Raw genomic sequence first — 15,343 nt, 5'->3', positions numbered from 1 at the left:
TCTTTTCTCCCTCAGGTACCCCCTGCTACTGTCCTGCACCCTGTTGCTGTCGTGGGCCCTGCTGCTGTCATGCACCCTGCTGCTGTCATGGACACTCTTCCTAACGCACCCCCTGCTCCTGACCCAGGCCCACACACCCCAGCAGGCGCATCTGAGGACTCTGTACTTGTCGCGAGTGAAGCACAACATTCATCGCCTCCACAACCCTCCTTCTCCCTCTTTTCTCCCACAGATCCCGTGTATCTAGACAGAGTTGCCCCCCCCCCCCCTAGCGGCCGGCTCATCCACGCCCTCGCCGTTCTGCCTCACATGTGGCACGCACCGCCCGTTCTGCCTCACATGTGGCACGCACCGCCCGTTCTGCCTCACATGTGGCACGCAACTCTGCCAACCTCCGGCCTCCCGCCGCGCCCGGAGGGGAAGGGGAGTATTGTAGTGGATTCCTCCCCTACAAGCACCGAACCTTCTCGAATTCCCCAACCTACGCCTCCAGCTCCGCCCACGGAGCGGGGGTCAACTATCTACCCACGCCTACCCCCGCCTTATAAGGCCTGACACCGCTGTGACCAGCCTCTTTTCTACCCAGTGCCACCAGCAAGCAACACTTCCTCCTCCTCGCCAGCCTGGCGGCTCCCGCTCCCGCCGGCGACCTAGGCGTCCCTCAAGCCGCGTGCCCTCACTCTGGGCATCCTCACCACCCAGCTCTCTCTACTCAATGCTTATTACCATGCTACCTACCCAGCAACAAGCTGCATTGTACAACCAATACAATATGTATACAGTGAGCACATTGTGAGTTTCCTTTCTCCATCCCATCCTGAGTGTGAACCAATATCTCATAACCCCACAACGGCACCAAGTGTGAGTATTTATTTAAGACCAGACTTGACCCACACTGGCACAGGAACAGATGCATTCTGAACCAGTGTCTATACTAGGAAAAAAATAATGATGCACACACACAAGCAGACAGAGATACCAATATTAAATTAATTTCAAAGTCCTAATGTAATGACCACGGTCGGACATGTTAGTTAACGTAAAATCAGACGATTCATATTACGCTCAATACATACCATTACTCAAATTCATGTTGACGGATTCGGTATGTTTAATGAGACTAGATTCTATAATGTTCCTACTGTCAATTGAATTACAAGGTAATATTGAGGTGGCATTATCCCAGTCAATGCAATGCTAATTATCCCTCAAGTGAACAAACAGAGCATTGGATTCCTGGCCTGTCCTAACACTATATTTATGTTGTTTAAGTCTAGTCACAAGATCTTTACCTGTCTGGCCGAAGTAAAACATATTTTATTACCATAGTAAACCTCAAAACAATTTCTTCCGGATTTCCCTGTAGTATAATTTTGATTATTCTGATAACCAAAGCAGTACAGAAAACTAAAAATACATAATAGGAATTTGTCTGCAAACAGAACAGGATCAGCATTAAAGTAATTTTAAAAAAATCGTTTGCAACCGGAAAATCATATAAGTACGAAATTAAAGATATATTGCTTTGTCTGTTGAGGTGTTCTTTTTGTTTTCTTCACATTCTTCCCTATTCGAATGAGGCATAACAGAAATAGAACATCTTTTATTGGTATTGTAATCCTACAAAATACCTTCTTCCACATCTTCTTGCTGTAGATCTGGATTATTTTCATAAGCAGAGCAGTACACTTTGGCCACTAGACAGCACTTAAAACAAATATTTCGGCAACCAGAACAGCTTTAGCAGTCAAGTAAAAAAAATCTAATATTTTTGTTTGCTACTTCAAAATCATGAAAGTGTGAAATTAAAAAGATATTTTGTCTACCTGTGAACTTTGTGAAGTTTCATTTTTGTATTCTTGGTGTGCTTCTCTGAACATTGATGGAAACCACCTTTGCCGCTATTTTTTTCACTGGCTGTACACCAGTACAGCTGGACGAGGGTCAAATTCATCAACTAGAGGCATGTTGTGTCGTACATACAAGTAGTTCTTCGGAGTGGAAGATGCCAGATTGCTTCCATCATCTGTTTTGATAACATTATATGATCTTATCAACCTTTCACAACAATCCGTGCCAATGCAACGACCATTTTTCTATTCTCCAGCTTCTCTGCAAGCTTTCCTGACAGAACCATAGCTCCCACTATTTCGTGTGGTTTCATTTATGAGCTAAGTGCTTCACAGGCATCTCTGTATTGTAAAACAAATGAAGTCAGATCCAAATCTGGTATAATAAGTCCATGACATGCCTTCAATTCACTATCTGTTACCCCCTTATTGTGTTCTTCAAAGGACTTAGATGTTTAATCTTTCAGTATCGAAACTATATCTTTCATTCAGGAAATTCAAGAGGAATTCTATTATTCCATAGAGTATGGCGGTAAAACTTCGTTTCACAGTGACAAGTGCGTGATCTGTACGACGTGAATTTTCCACCAAATGAACACCAAAAAAGGAGGCATCGTTTTCAGCATAGTTTTCTTTTAATTTACTTTCCCATCCTCCAAGTATTTTTTATTATTTTTTTATGGAATCAAGAGGACTCATGAGATTCAGTACTTTGCTATCCCAATCAAAGTAGGTGATTTTGTAGTCTATGGTATCACTATACCAGTTTAACCTTTGGTTTGCCACTTATCATTTAGATAGCAGTGTATTTTCTGATTACCCGTTTAAGTGATATTTCAACCATAACGTACAGTATAACACTCGACCACTTCTTAAATACTGTAATGATTTATACTGCATATGTATGATTCTCTCTTTACTCCCAAGTAAAAAAATAAATAAAATCTTGGTAGGATAAAGTATATTTTTATTTCTATTTAATACCCACCGTGACGGGGACACGCGACATCAGGTCATGCCCAAGTGATTATCTCCCGCACACACACACACACATACAAGATGGACTGGTCCAGTTTCATTTGCTGTTTATTGTTTTCTTATCGCTGTGTAAATTGTATAAACACGCGTGTCTATAAACCTAAAGATAGTTGCTATGCTAATTCTGAACCCTTGGACGTAAAAATGTACACAAGTTCATCAATGGCACTTTGAAACAACTCGTGTCCTTAAATACAAACACTTTTTTTTCCAGTGAATTTAAGAACTAGGTTCACCATCACGGTATATAATATGACAGTTTTGTGTTCATTATAAATAGCAGCAGCAGAAAACAAAAACATGTTGACTGTCCTTACTACTGCACGTGTCTTGTCTGAGGCACCTCACAGCCCTCCCTCCCCACTACACCGTGTCCCCCTCCAGGTGGTGTTCCTACACTATCACGAACCGGTGGGCATATGTGTTGGTGTAAGAGAGATGGAAGAAAAAATGTTAAGAGGGAAAGATAAAAGACAGAACAGTGTTGTAAACTGCATGCAAGTTTTTGGTGTATGAACACGTGCCATCACTCATAGGGGAAACACCTGCAAGAAACAGCAATTATCAGTAACTGTGAACACCTGTAATATATTCCTTCCCACGTACTTAATGTGGGTTAAATTTAAGCTCCAAAGATCACCTTAGGGTTAGGCACTCCAACTTATGACACGCCATGATTAAACACCTTAACGCTAATCTGATCTAACCTAACCCCCCCCCTCCCCAGGTAGCATCAGGGTAATTGATCAAGTGAATTAAGCTGGGGTGTCTAATCTTCAGGTGTAATACAGTGACAAAGAGAGAATAAGCTGAAGGTTTTCCATCCTAGGAATGAAAAAAAAGGGACTCTAATATTTTATTGGGAAAAAAACAGCACAGATATAATTGTTTCCAGTCTGCTATAATGTCACAATATAAAATCTTAAAACTGTAAACAGCAAGAGTCATACACCTGTACACAGCTTAAGAGTAACAATCATACTTTAGAGACATATGTATCAACACAGTCATGATACATCCACGTCAGTATAATCACCAAAAATTCATACTGTATTCTTAATGTTTGTTTTCTTTCTGTTATATATCATTGTACTGACACTTCAAGAAGAGGTTAAACTACATTAATAAAAATAGTGCTCGTAAAGTTTACTGATATTTTTAACTGGTAGATTATATATTTATTCATCTGTTGATCAATATATCTATAACTTGTAACTATAGGAGTGTCTGTTTATCTCTACCTCTCTATTGATCTATTTATCTATCAAGGTAGACAAACTGTTTCCTCCAGCACTTGAGAGTTGCCTACACACAGAAGGTTCCCTCAACCACCAAAGTCATGTCAGGGGTTATGCTTTTAGTTGCCTTTCTTTCAGACATCAGAAAAGCTAAACGCATTGTAATGAACGAGAATAAAGGTGTCAACTTTACTTACAGTACAAGTCATTGATTTGCGTCACAGATTGAATGAAAAATATTCTGAATCATAACAAAATGAGGCAGACATTGACAAAATGAAGCGAGAGAGAGTCAACGATGGAGCCCCAACAACACACACGCAAGAAGCAGCTAAAAACACTAACTTAACTTTTCCTGAGGAGAGATAATAATACTAAGAACAATATGGCTACCATATCAACTTTTCTTGTTTATATAAGACATACGACGTTGCTGCCTTTGCTGATTTCCTCTGCGACGTCTTCCGTGGAGGTGGACTTGGCAGCGAAGGAGGAGAGACAAGTGCACATGAGCAAACCGATGCTGCTGGCCAAGGTGATGTAGGTAGCCCAGCCTGGAATATGGTAAGGTGTCATTCATGCGGATTTAAAGGAAAAGCTCCACCGTGGCTTGATGTGCTATCTTTGGAGTTGAAATTGAAAGTGTATTCATCCAGAATAATAATTTACAATATAAATTTAACAAAAATACTGACTTGGTTGAACCTCTCGAGTGGTACAGTACAACTCCTTTGAATCCATTTGATAAATACTGTACGTTTATATATAAAAAATAGTAATTCCCACAGAGTTGAGTTGTAATTGTGGAGTAATTACCAAATGCACAAGGGCACGGCATGGCGTCTTGTGTATAAATTCAAAGCAAAACAACAATTTGGCTAACTAAGACCTCATAATTCTCAAAACAAAATGAGAAATGCTGTGGGATGTTTACTAGAAACAATAACACCCACGTGTCAACAGAACAGCAGAGAAAAGAAATCTAGAGGATATATTTTACAAGTGCAATTACACAACAAACTACCAATATTACAAAAAAAAATATTATGTATTTCTTGAAATACGTCAGAGCAATCAACCAAGAGGGTGGCTGATGATGTGATATAATACATCGTTCTTACAATAGCATAAGGAACAAAATACAGTGACCAGAACACACGACCTGCAGCACAACCTACCCACAGTACAGCTGCTAGGATAGTATATGCCAGCATCGGCCCCACACTGGTTCTGTACCCGCTGGGAGTCCCACGCTAGGGGGAAGGCTGCTACACCTGCCAGGCTCAACACACCTGTTTTGTGTTTAATAAAAGAGATACATTAATTAGGAGTTCTCTATGAATGATTTGAACTAGATAGACGGACCAAGAATGACATGAAAGAACACATTAATTGCGAGGAAAGAGGAACAAGAAATAAGACGGAATAACAGAACACAGTGAGCCGGGTTGACAACACTTAAGAGCAGGAGAAATATTACAGTGATCTTTACGAGACTGTGGAGGTGAAGAGGATAAGGACCCCAGATGTGAAGAAGAAGAACACATGTAAAACGACTTCTCTTAATCTGATCAGAAGGAGAAACGGTTAAAGAAGAGGAGGAGGAAGAGGATTAAAACCATAAAGGATGAGAAGGAGAAGGAAGAAAACTCCAAGGGAAGAGGAGGAGGACATAAACTATAGGAGAAGAAGAGGAGGAGGAAGACTACAAAGGAAGAGGAGGGGTAGGATGAGGTACGGTCGAGATAGTAAGAAGTGTATCATGAGGACTTTGTTATTTTTTTGAAGAATATTATGATACGTTGGTGATATTCTCCATTTTCTAAGACTTTTCTTCATTCATGGTTTTCTCACCTGCGAAGGCCTGGACGGAGCCGATGATGGTGAACCAACTCTTGCCTTTGATGAGTCTAACACAGGCGGTGCTACAGATGGCGCCACACGACACCACCGTCAATACCGTCGCTGCCACCACCGCCACAAGTGCCACTATCTGCAACACCACCACTTGTAATATTTTGTTTTGTTTTGTATTTAGTTTCTTGAGATTGTTGAAAAGGAAGGAATCTTATAACTAGCAAGAAGTGGGACGTGTCTGGATCTGACTTGAGTTGACGTTTTTTTCTTTTATATCAGAAGGACGAAGTTTGTGAGTTCATGAAAATACTGAAATAAAATGACTTCAGGTGTTTACTAGAGAACCGGTCTGTCCCCACACCTGAGACCGACGACTCAGGTGTACACATAATTGTACTTATAAGTTGAGCAGGTTACAGATGTATGAAATAAACGCTAGCCTTACTGAATATACCTCAGGGAAATGCTTACAAGTGTATACCAGGCTGTGGACAGGACAAATCTGGTTTACTTGCGTTACAGAATCTCTCTCCCTCTACGTGTCACAAAGCGGACTAAAAAAATGTCTCATTATTCTCACACACACACACACCTGGGCAGCTGGCAGGTCAGGTACGTTGGTGATGTACACACCACAGTGTAGGGAGGACCTGGCCCCGGTGCCCATCTTAGTACAGCGAAGCCAAAGTCCAAGGGACTCTCTCTCTTGCCCCGATCCCCACGCTGACGGCTCTATCGAATGTGATAACTCATTAGAAACAGCTAAGACAGATACTGCTACTAATTAAGGTATTACTACTACTACTACTGTAATAATATTACCACTAGCATTTCTACAACTACAACTACAGTATCACCACAACCACTACTACTGCTTCCATTAACCCTGCCTTCACCACTACGCTGACAACTCTAGAGGATATGACAGACTGCAATACAAAAAATAATACTCTTCAAGGTTTATGTACAGGATATCACAACAAAAATAACAGTCGTGAAAAATAGGAACAAATAAACAATGGACGAAGATGAATTTGCAGTAGAGAGAGAGAGAGAGAGAGAGAGAGAGAGAGAGAGAGAGAGAGAGGGGAGGCTGGTGATGAAAGAATGAGTCAACATGACGTGGAGGGAGGGAGATGTGAGGGGCCAGACGCGCCGAGTAAGTACAGGAGGAGGGAGGGAAGGGGACACACTGAGGAGGGAAGGGGGGGCGTTGCCGATGATGATGATTACCAGTGGTCGGAGGAAGGGTGAAGGGAGGGAGAAGGAAGGAAGTGGTGGTGAGGGGAGGGGGAGAAGAAAAGGTGCCATAAAGTTCCGGGTGGGAGGGAGGGAGGGGTGATGGTTCAGATAAGTAAACAACTGGCCAGTGGGCTGGATAATCTCATATTTGTAATTTTTTTTTTGCAGGGATTTATCCACCCGGGCACTGGTCACTGACCCACATCGGGGCTTGGGGGGGCGAAAATGTAATAATAATAATAATAATAATAATAATAATAATAATAATAATAATAATAATAATATTTCATAGTACTGTAAATAAAATGTATGATAAAAAAATAATAAAATAATAATGGTAATAATGATAATATAATAATAATAATAATAATAATAATAATAATAATAATAACAATAATAATAATAATAATAATAATAATAATAATAATAATAATAATAACAATAATAATAATAATAATAATAATAATAATAATAATAATAATAATAATAATAATAAAGAACCACAAAGAAATACGAAAATGAAAAAAAAAAGATCAATACTGTAGTGAGAAACAATATATGTATGTTGTGTTGTCAAAGTAAGAGAAACAATTGAGACCCTGCAATTGTGTGTAAATGAGGCAGAAAGTCAGATCAGCAACCTGGGACTTGGTCACAACTTTCGTGATGCCATATAGCAGCAGGGACTACCATTAGACAACACATTATGCTTCCAATACCTTCCCAGGCAGTAGTACCTCCCTGTTTGGTAGCTGCCTACTACCCACTACCGAGTGCCTACTACCTAGTAACAGATAAATAAAGCAATCACTTAATCTCTTACGAGTTCATCAGGTTATTGTAAATATGGATAACACATAATGAACTAAGACTACAGGTACACATACAAGTCCAGGTAGAGATACAGGTAACGTGTGTACTACGTGTACGGACAAATACAGTACGAGTTACACAGAACTACTGTGTACTTTCGTAATTCCAGGTAAGGTAAGTACAGTACAGTAATTATGTGAATGGTTATCAAGATCTCTTTCTGTGTTTGTAATTGCTTTGTTTAACGGGTGTACTAATCCTGTAACGTGTATAATACCTGAATACTAATTATATTTGTGTAAACCTTCACTACACAGATTGCAGCTGACGACACATAAACAAAATATTATTGTTGGTGGCCATGTGGTTCACACGTGTTGCGTGCGTGACCAAAGGCGCCGCATCAAGGCATACTACAGGCGCCCGACCCTCGCTGCGGTACAGTGGTGACGGAACTGACAGTCCTTGCAGAAAGCATTATTATCATGATCAGTATTAATATTATTACAATTATTATTATTATTGTATCTTAGACTGAAACCTTCCAGATTAAAGATGAACAACCCAAGTACGGTTTAAAAGTTAACTTTAAACCATTATGATATACTGTATATAAAAATATAATAAAAATTTTAGTGTGTACATGGTAGTGACATTTATGTGACATAATGACTACAGTGCCTCCATATAACACCAGATGACGGTCGTAACTTAAGGCAGTTAACTTTCCACAGCTGGTCAAGTATAGTACTTTTCTGGGCTGTAATTGTATAATAGTTATAATAAGGCCGGTAGAGTTATGTTTCCCCCACACAGGCTAGTTTATTGGACAAAGCATCACAGCGCCCAACAGGAATACATACGTCATGCGGAGTTATTATTGCCTTCTTTGGCTTTTCATTTTTCTCGCCCTGCCCGGGAAGCGAACCCGAGATCTTTCGGTTGTGAGCCGACTGCGATACCATTGTGCTACAGGGTATCCAACCTTCAATGGCTGATATAATTAAAGGACTCGAGTGCCCAAGGGGTCACTGGTTGTGTTAGTGAGTTATGCCGTTATTACACTGGCATCAGCCTTACTGTATGTGCAGCGAGAATGACCCGTAATGTTTGGTCTAGAAACTTTGTAATGTACAGCATTTTATTTCTGCTATTGTTTAACAGTTCACAAATTTATCAAAGTTGGCCATTGAGGACCACTGTTAGATATTGACAAAAGTATCTAAAGGGATTATGTCCACAACTGTACGTACAGTACATACTGTATGAGCCCAATTGTGTCATAAACTTAAAAAACTTTGACATCATTAACTCTTAACAAGTACAGTAGTCGAAATAGTAATAGTCGTAGCATAAATAATAATAAAAAAGATTCAGACAGAATCACTCCAAGGAAAAAATAAATGTCCAGGAGGCGTTGGGGTTATCTGGGAGAGACGCCTCCATCTTTACCAGTAAACTGTTCCTTGAGGAAGTCTGTGGAGAAAGCAGGCTGAGGCTGTCCAGGAGAAGTAACGAGAGCCGCGTGTGGGGAGTAGGGCGTTGTCGGCGGCCCCAGAAGCCAGGAGGGGGAGAGGTTGGCCCCCAGCAGAGCCATAACACACGCCACAGTCCACAGCAGCCACCCCAGCCACCACCGCGTAACAATCACCACCACACCGCACATCCCTGCTCTTAGTCAAACTCCTGGTGAAAGAAACGGGATTCATTAGATTTATATTATTACTACAAGAATAATAATGCCTGTCTGTTGAACTTCGTAAGCACAAAACACTGAATGAAAATTTAAGACAACATAAAAAAAAATCTAGTTAGTTGGATCAGATTAGATCTTCAGGTATAAGTAATCATTAGAAAATTTGAAAATAATTGTAGGAGTCAAGGGGGCGAGCACGAACAAACTACTGTATTGCATCATAGTTACCCATAATTCTCCTTCAATGCAAACATCTCGTGAGAACATGACATTGTGGCCAGAAGTAACCGTACAACGATACTTTACAGCTACGCGAATTTAGGGAGTTAAATGAAAAATCCTTTGTCGTAATAACCCAACATTTGTATTTTATTTGGAACTAATATATGTATGATCGATTAGTTGAGTGTGTTAAGGTGACGTATACAGAAGGCAGTGTGAGGGAGCAGGAGGGCTAGTCAGCAGGACGCTCTCTCACCCACCACCTGCGCCACACTGACGTCGGCTGACACCACTCGCGGGTAATCTTGATATAAATCCTTAATTAACTGATTAATGTTAAAAAATGGGGGTATTTTTATCGTGTCTTAAAATTATTCTCTATTATGATGTGTGATTAAACGTGGGCGTCTTCACCTCAAATCCCAGACCAGCTCCCTCCGGTCACGCTCCCTCCTCTCCTGACGATAAGCCTTTCACTTGCTGCCTTGAACTAACAAAATTCTACAAATTTCTCACGCGACAAAATCCCCTCTTACAAAATCCTATCATATAGTTTGTCTGAAAATAATAATTCCACCAATTAAAAATAAATTGGATAATTAAACCTATACAGACGCCTATGTTATTTGGTCACCTGAAGTGGAATTTCCAAAATAATATTTTTCTGCAGTTTCAGTATAGGCACAGGTTCAGTAGTTCCCAGGTGTTGAGAGCATTATACAGGCGTTGCCAAAACCTAGGCAGAAATGTACCTGAAAATTTTTCCTTTTCAATTAAGTCCGGTATAAAGTTTACATACCATGATATTGTGGTGACAGTATCATGGTCGTGTCTTCCCTACATGTAAATACTCAAAACTTGTTATCTTACTGATAACTACATAAAACCTGTTATCTTTCTTGTAAATAATTAAGACCTGTTAACTTACTTATAAAAACTGTACTTAAAACTTATTAAATTCGTCATTTTGGTATAAGTATAAGTATATATACAACAGAGCCCAGTAATGGCAATTTCATAGACACAGAACTTACAGTACGTCAAACAACTTAAACTAATCATTTGTGTACATAATATACCTACTCAACTTCCCAAATGCTGTTAGTTTCTATATATTTAGTTATTAAGTAAAGATAGTACAGTGATATTCCTGTAAATAGTGAGGATAGTGAAGGTGTGGAGACAGGAGGGGCGTGTCGTGTGGTGCTCCTCAGGGATGATGACACAGCCAAGGTTGGAGATTTTGGTCATATGATTCCGTTCACTATAATGATAATATCTGTAGACTTGAAGTTGTGTTTCCTTCTTAAGACTGTGTAAGTGTAAGGTCACCGCAATATATATTTACTTTTCTCTCTGTGTCTCTTTATTTCTTCCCCCATCATTTGTTTACTCATGCTGGTTACCTGTTTCTCTCTATATAAACTCTTTCTCTTTGTCACTCTTTTCCCATATTCACTTTTCAGGATCGGGTGGTTTCAGTCGTGAGGTGTTTCAGTAGAGGGGGACGAGGATAAAGGGGGGGGGGGGAATCTACCCCATACTGCAGTAATCCTGCCTCTTAAATCCTGAACCAAAACATTCCTCCTCCCATGGTGGTATTTCCTTTACTACGAGTAATCCAAGTTTTTGACCCCCAAAGGTCGATAATGGTATATGCCATGATGACAATGGTGACAATCTTAAAACATGGTAAATCTAACAGCCATATGGCATATGACAGGATTTTTTTTTAAATGACTATGGTTAACTATGAAAAAAACAAAAACATTTGTAAGTTATAAGATCGATGGGTGGTAATTCGTGTGACAAATGACAGTGTTAATTAATGTGACGGATGCCGCCAATGATAATTAAGTTATGTGATAAAACATTAGTGACACCCACGTGACACATGACAATGGTGACAACTCTGGCTTGTCACGTACAAATGATAATATCGAACAGTTACATGATAACAGTAACATTCTTGATGACAATGGTAACACAACTTTAAGGTAACAAGTGTTACCAACCACGTAGTGGCCAGCAGTGGCAATGTACCAGCCCTGTGTGTGGGTGATAATAATACCAAGAATTAGAGGTGATTCAAAGGTTAACGTAGAATTATATTATCAACATTTGACCAAACAACAAAATAATTATACAGTACTCACTTTTTTAATAAACTTATTTGACTTGTATACTTTTCTAATTACTGTTGTACATTATTATTCCACCATAACTGTAAAACCACAAAATTGCTTAAGCAACAATTCAAACCGACGCACAGGACACTTGACAACACCCACTCCTTTAGTGCTCCAGACCGTACTGAGGACCTGGAGGAAATATCAGGTTGCCTATTTAGGGATAGAGGGAGTGTGTGTCGACTGTGACGTCATCATCATGACGTCACCCCCAGGGGAGGCTGACAACGAGATATAAACAAGAATGTGCACAATGTTTTTATAATGATCAATCCTATCACGTGATAATTATAGAACTGATGTAGTAGATGGGAGGGAGAGAGAGAGAGACTGAGAGAGAGAGCAGAGTGGCGGAGGGGCCGGAGGGAACAGACGTGACCGTTATCCTTTCCCAGCCCTGTCCGTCCCTCCACGCCTACCCCCAATGCCCCTACACCTCCCCCTCCACCAAGTTAAGCCTTCCCACTGTCGCTTCTCACTTCTTCCCCAAATTCCCTTCACGTCGACCCACTGCCTCCTCCACGCCTCATCCTCAGCATTCCTATACATCGAACCCCTTCTTCACTCCTCCCAGTATTTCGTCCACTCCTCCAGTTGCCCTTCCACACCCCTCCATACCTCCTCCTCCAGGCCCACTTCGGCATTTTACTTGGGTAGGAGATTTTGTAAATATTTCATTAAGTTAGGGAAAATGCGTTTTAACCACTTAACCTAGGATAGATGTGTGTGTCTACTGCCATGTAACAGGGAATAGGTGTGTGTGTGTGTGTGTGTGTGTGTGTGTGTGTGTGTGTGTGTGTGTGTGTGTGTGTGTGTGTGTGTGTGTGTGTGTGTGTATGTATCCTAGATTACACCTGTAAGTGCTGGAACCTGAGTCATTAGTTAGAGTTATATTGTGGAGATAAGGACGTCCTAGGCGATAATGCAATCAGAGTGGGCGTGGCAGGGAGGTGGTAGGCATGGGAGGTGGTAGGGGCAGGGAGGTGGTGGGTGGTATGGAGGTGGTAGGCATGGTAAGGGAGGTGGTAGAGGTGGCAGGAGGGTAGGCATGACAGGAGGTGGTAGGCGTGGTAGGAAGGTGTTAGGGGGTGGCAGGGAGGTGTTAGGCGTGGCAGGGAGGTGGTAGGCATGACAGGGAGGTGGTAAGCATGACAGGAGGTGGTGGGCATGGTAAGGAGGTGGTAGGGGTCGCAGGGAGTGGTAGGCGTGGCAGGAGGTGGTGGGGATACAGGGAGGTGTTAGGGGTGGCAGGGAGGTGGTAGGCGTGGTGGGGGTGGCAGGGAGGTGGTAGGAGTGGTAGGAAGGTGGTAGGCATGGTAAGGAGGTGGTAGGGGTGGCAGAGAGGTGGTAGGCGTGGTAGGGAGGTGGTAGGCATGGTAGGAAGGTGTTAGGGGTGGCAGGGAGGTGGTAGGCGTGGCAGGGAGGTGATGGGGGTGGCAGGGAGGTGTTAGGCGTGGCAGGGAGGTGGTAGGCATGACAGGGAGGTGGTAAGCATGACAGGAGGTGGTGGGTGTGGTCGTGGCGTGGATCCTGTCATTGGTGCTCTGACCAGCTAATGCCTCTGCGTTTTTCAATTTGTTGTTATTTTTATATTTTTATATCTATGGCATTTTGAGCTACGAGTCTGTTAGAAAGACAAATAGCTGCTTAATTTTATATTATTATACTGTATCAGTTGTATTATTTACCTATGTAAATTTATTAAATAACTTTTTGTCTCTTTAAAACTCTTTGTCTTGTATATCTTTATGTGTCCCTGATCGTATCCATCTATTTATATATTTGCCTGCCTATTTATTATCTATTTATCCACATATGTATATAAAAAAACAGTTGACAGGAGGGAGTAGCGTGACTACTTCACTAATGACACTCAACCTGGCGTTCACTATAGTGGACTGGCGAACTGCGTTGACTTTCTCTCGTAATTTCACTCTAGTCCGGCTGTTGCTGTCTAATACATGTCATACGCCCATACACCCAACTCGATTCGCATAATGAATGTTCATCTGAACTGATACAGTGAGACTACACCTAACTGGCTAATTTAGGCTAAAAGACAACAAATTTTGTATAAAAATAACACTCAGGTTACTCCGAGGCTTAGTGTTCACTAAAAAAATCAGAGGAAAAAGTACCATTCAGAGTTTGTTGAGAGACGGCATTTTAAACTTTTGCTTATCTGGATGTATATTGGTCTACCTCGTTAATGTAGTCTAATTTTAATACAGATTTTGTAAATTATTTTTGCGCTTTAGCCTTACTTTAATAAGTGCACTCGTACATCTTCAGTTACGAGAAAGTCATCGTGCAAACTTAGAAAATTTGGCACTGTATGTCGTGTTTTGGTTCCCTTCTTGGGATATATCGCTTCGTCCATTATCTCTAGGTATTTAATTATTAATCGTCTTATATGTTCTTAAATATTTGCGAAAACTTATCTATTTAAAAGCTCCAATGTATTTAAGGAACATCTGAGCTACAGTAGCAAGTACGCCATGGGTTTGCTGCGTCCTTTGGCGATTTAAAACAAATCAACAGTGTAAATAAACTCACCTTGCAAGTTTCCCAACTCGTGGTTCACTCTGGTAACACTGGGGACGACGGTGCCTCTGGTGGTACGGTAGTCAACAACAGCCAGATGTCAACATGCTCACTCGCCTGATTTTGCCTCATAATTTTGGAATCTTCAGGAAACTATGATTTAGTGCGCCGTTTCGCTCGCTGGCAGACATATGAAAAAAGGTAAGAGAACTTGAGTTACTATACTTTCAATTAGAAACACTAAAAGCTAAGATTTAAACGCGTTTGCTGTCTAGTTTTTACTTTTTTTATTATTATTTATTGGGCACTCCCCTACATCCTTGTGTAAGGTGAAGCGCAGAAGCGTTTACAGCGCCCAACAGTTCATGCTTGCCTTTATGTCTCATGAGTTAAGGGCGTAGAAGCCTGAAGAGTCAATGGTTTGTGTCATCAAGTTATTGGAAGCTCCAACAACTTGTCCCTGAATACGAATTCGCAACTTTCGACTTACACCAGGTACCTACTTTACTACTAGGTGAACAGGGACTAATGGGGGCTAGGAAGTGTGTCCAAACAACTTCCACCGGCCCGGGAATCGAACCCGTGACATCTCGCTTGCGAAGGCAAGAGCGGTACCACTCTACCACCAGCACCCCAACTAGTTGATACTGTGAA

At 41.1% G+C, this 15,343-nt stretch overlaps 1 protein-coding gene across 2 annotated transcripts; it reads right to left on the bottom strand.

The window, feature by feature from the left end:
• Positions 1-3,731: 3,731 nt before the first annotated feature.
• On the bottom strand, positions 3,732-14,847 carry LOC121880400 (LHFPL tetraspan subfamily member 2a protein-like). Of its 2 annotated transcripts, none has more exons than XM_042387590.1 (6): positions 14,702-14,847; positions 9,491-9,724; positions 6,576-6,715; positions 5,981-6,119; positions 5,305-5,418; positions 3,732-4,680 (listed from the first exon to the last, which is right to left on the bottom strand). In XM_042387590.1, exons 2-6 carry the CDS (start codon positions 9,702-9,704, stop codon positions 4,538-4,540), a joined length of 750 nt encoding a protein of 249 aa, XP_042243524.1. In that variant the 5' UTR covers positions 9,705-9,724; positions 14,702-14,847; the 3' UTR covers positions 3,732-4,537. The 2 variants fall into 2 exon arrangements, with proteins under 2 accessions (XP_042243524.1, XP_042243523.1); XM_042387589.1 differs by lacking the exon at positions 14,702-14,847 and adding an exon at positions 12,113-12,290.
• Between the last annotated feature and the right edge of the window lie 496 nt (positions 14,848-15,343).

The sequence above is a fragment of the Homarus americanus genome, unplaced genomic scaffold, assembly GCF_018991925.1.
Source record: "Homarus americanus isolate GMGI-L3 unplaced genomic scaffold, GMGI_Hamer_2.0 scaffold50165, whole genome shotgun sequence".
NCBI lineage: Eukaryota > Metazoa > Arthropoda > Malacostraca > Decapoda > Nephropidae > Homarus > Homarus americanus.
Note: the sequence above shows the minus strand (reverse complement) of the source record. Positions and strands in the feature narration are given on the sequence as shown.

What these genes read in the sequence shown, in the direction of transcription:
- LOC121880400 (XM_042387590.1), bottom strand. Translation starts at nt 9,704, where the DNA reads ATGTGCGGTGTGGTGGTGATTGTTACGCGGTGGTGGCTGGGGTGGCTG. An exon ending in CTGACCTGCCAGCTGCCCAG is followed by an intron (nt 6,120 to 6,575) that starts GTGTGTGTGTGT and finishes GTGGTGTTGCAG; the next exon opens with ATAGTGGCACTTGTGGCGGT. An exon ending in CTCCGTCCAGGCCTTCGCAG is followed by an intron (nt 5,419 to 5,980) that starts GTGAGAAAACCA and finishes AACACAAAACAG; the next exon opens with GTGTGTTGAGCCTGGCAGGT.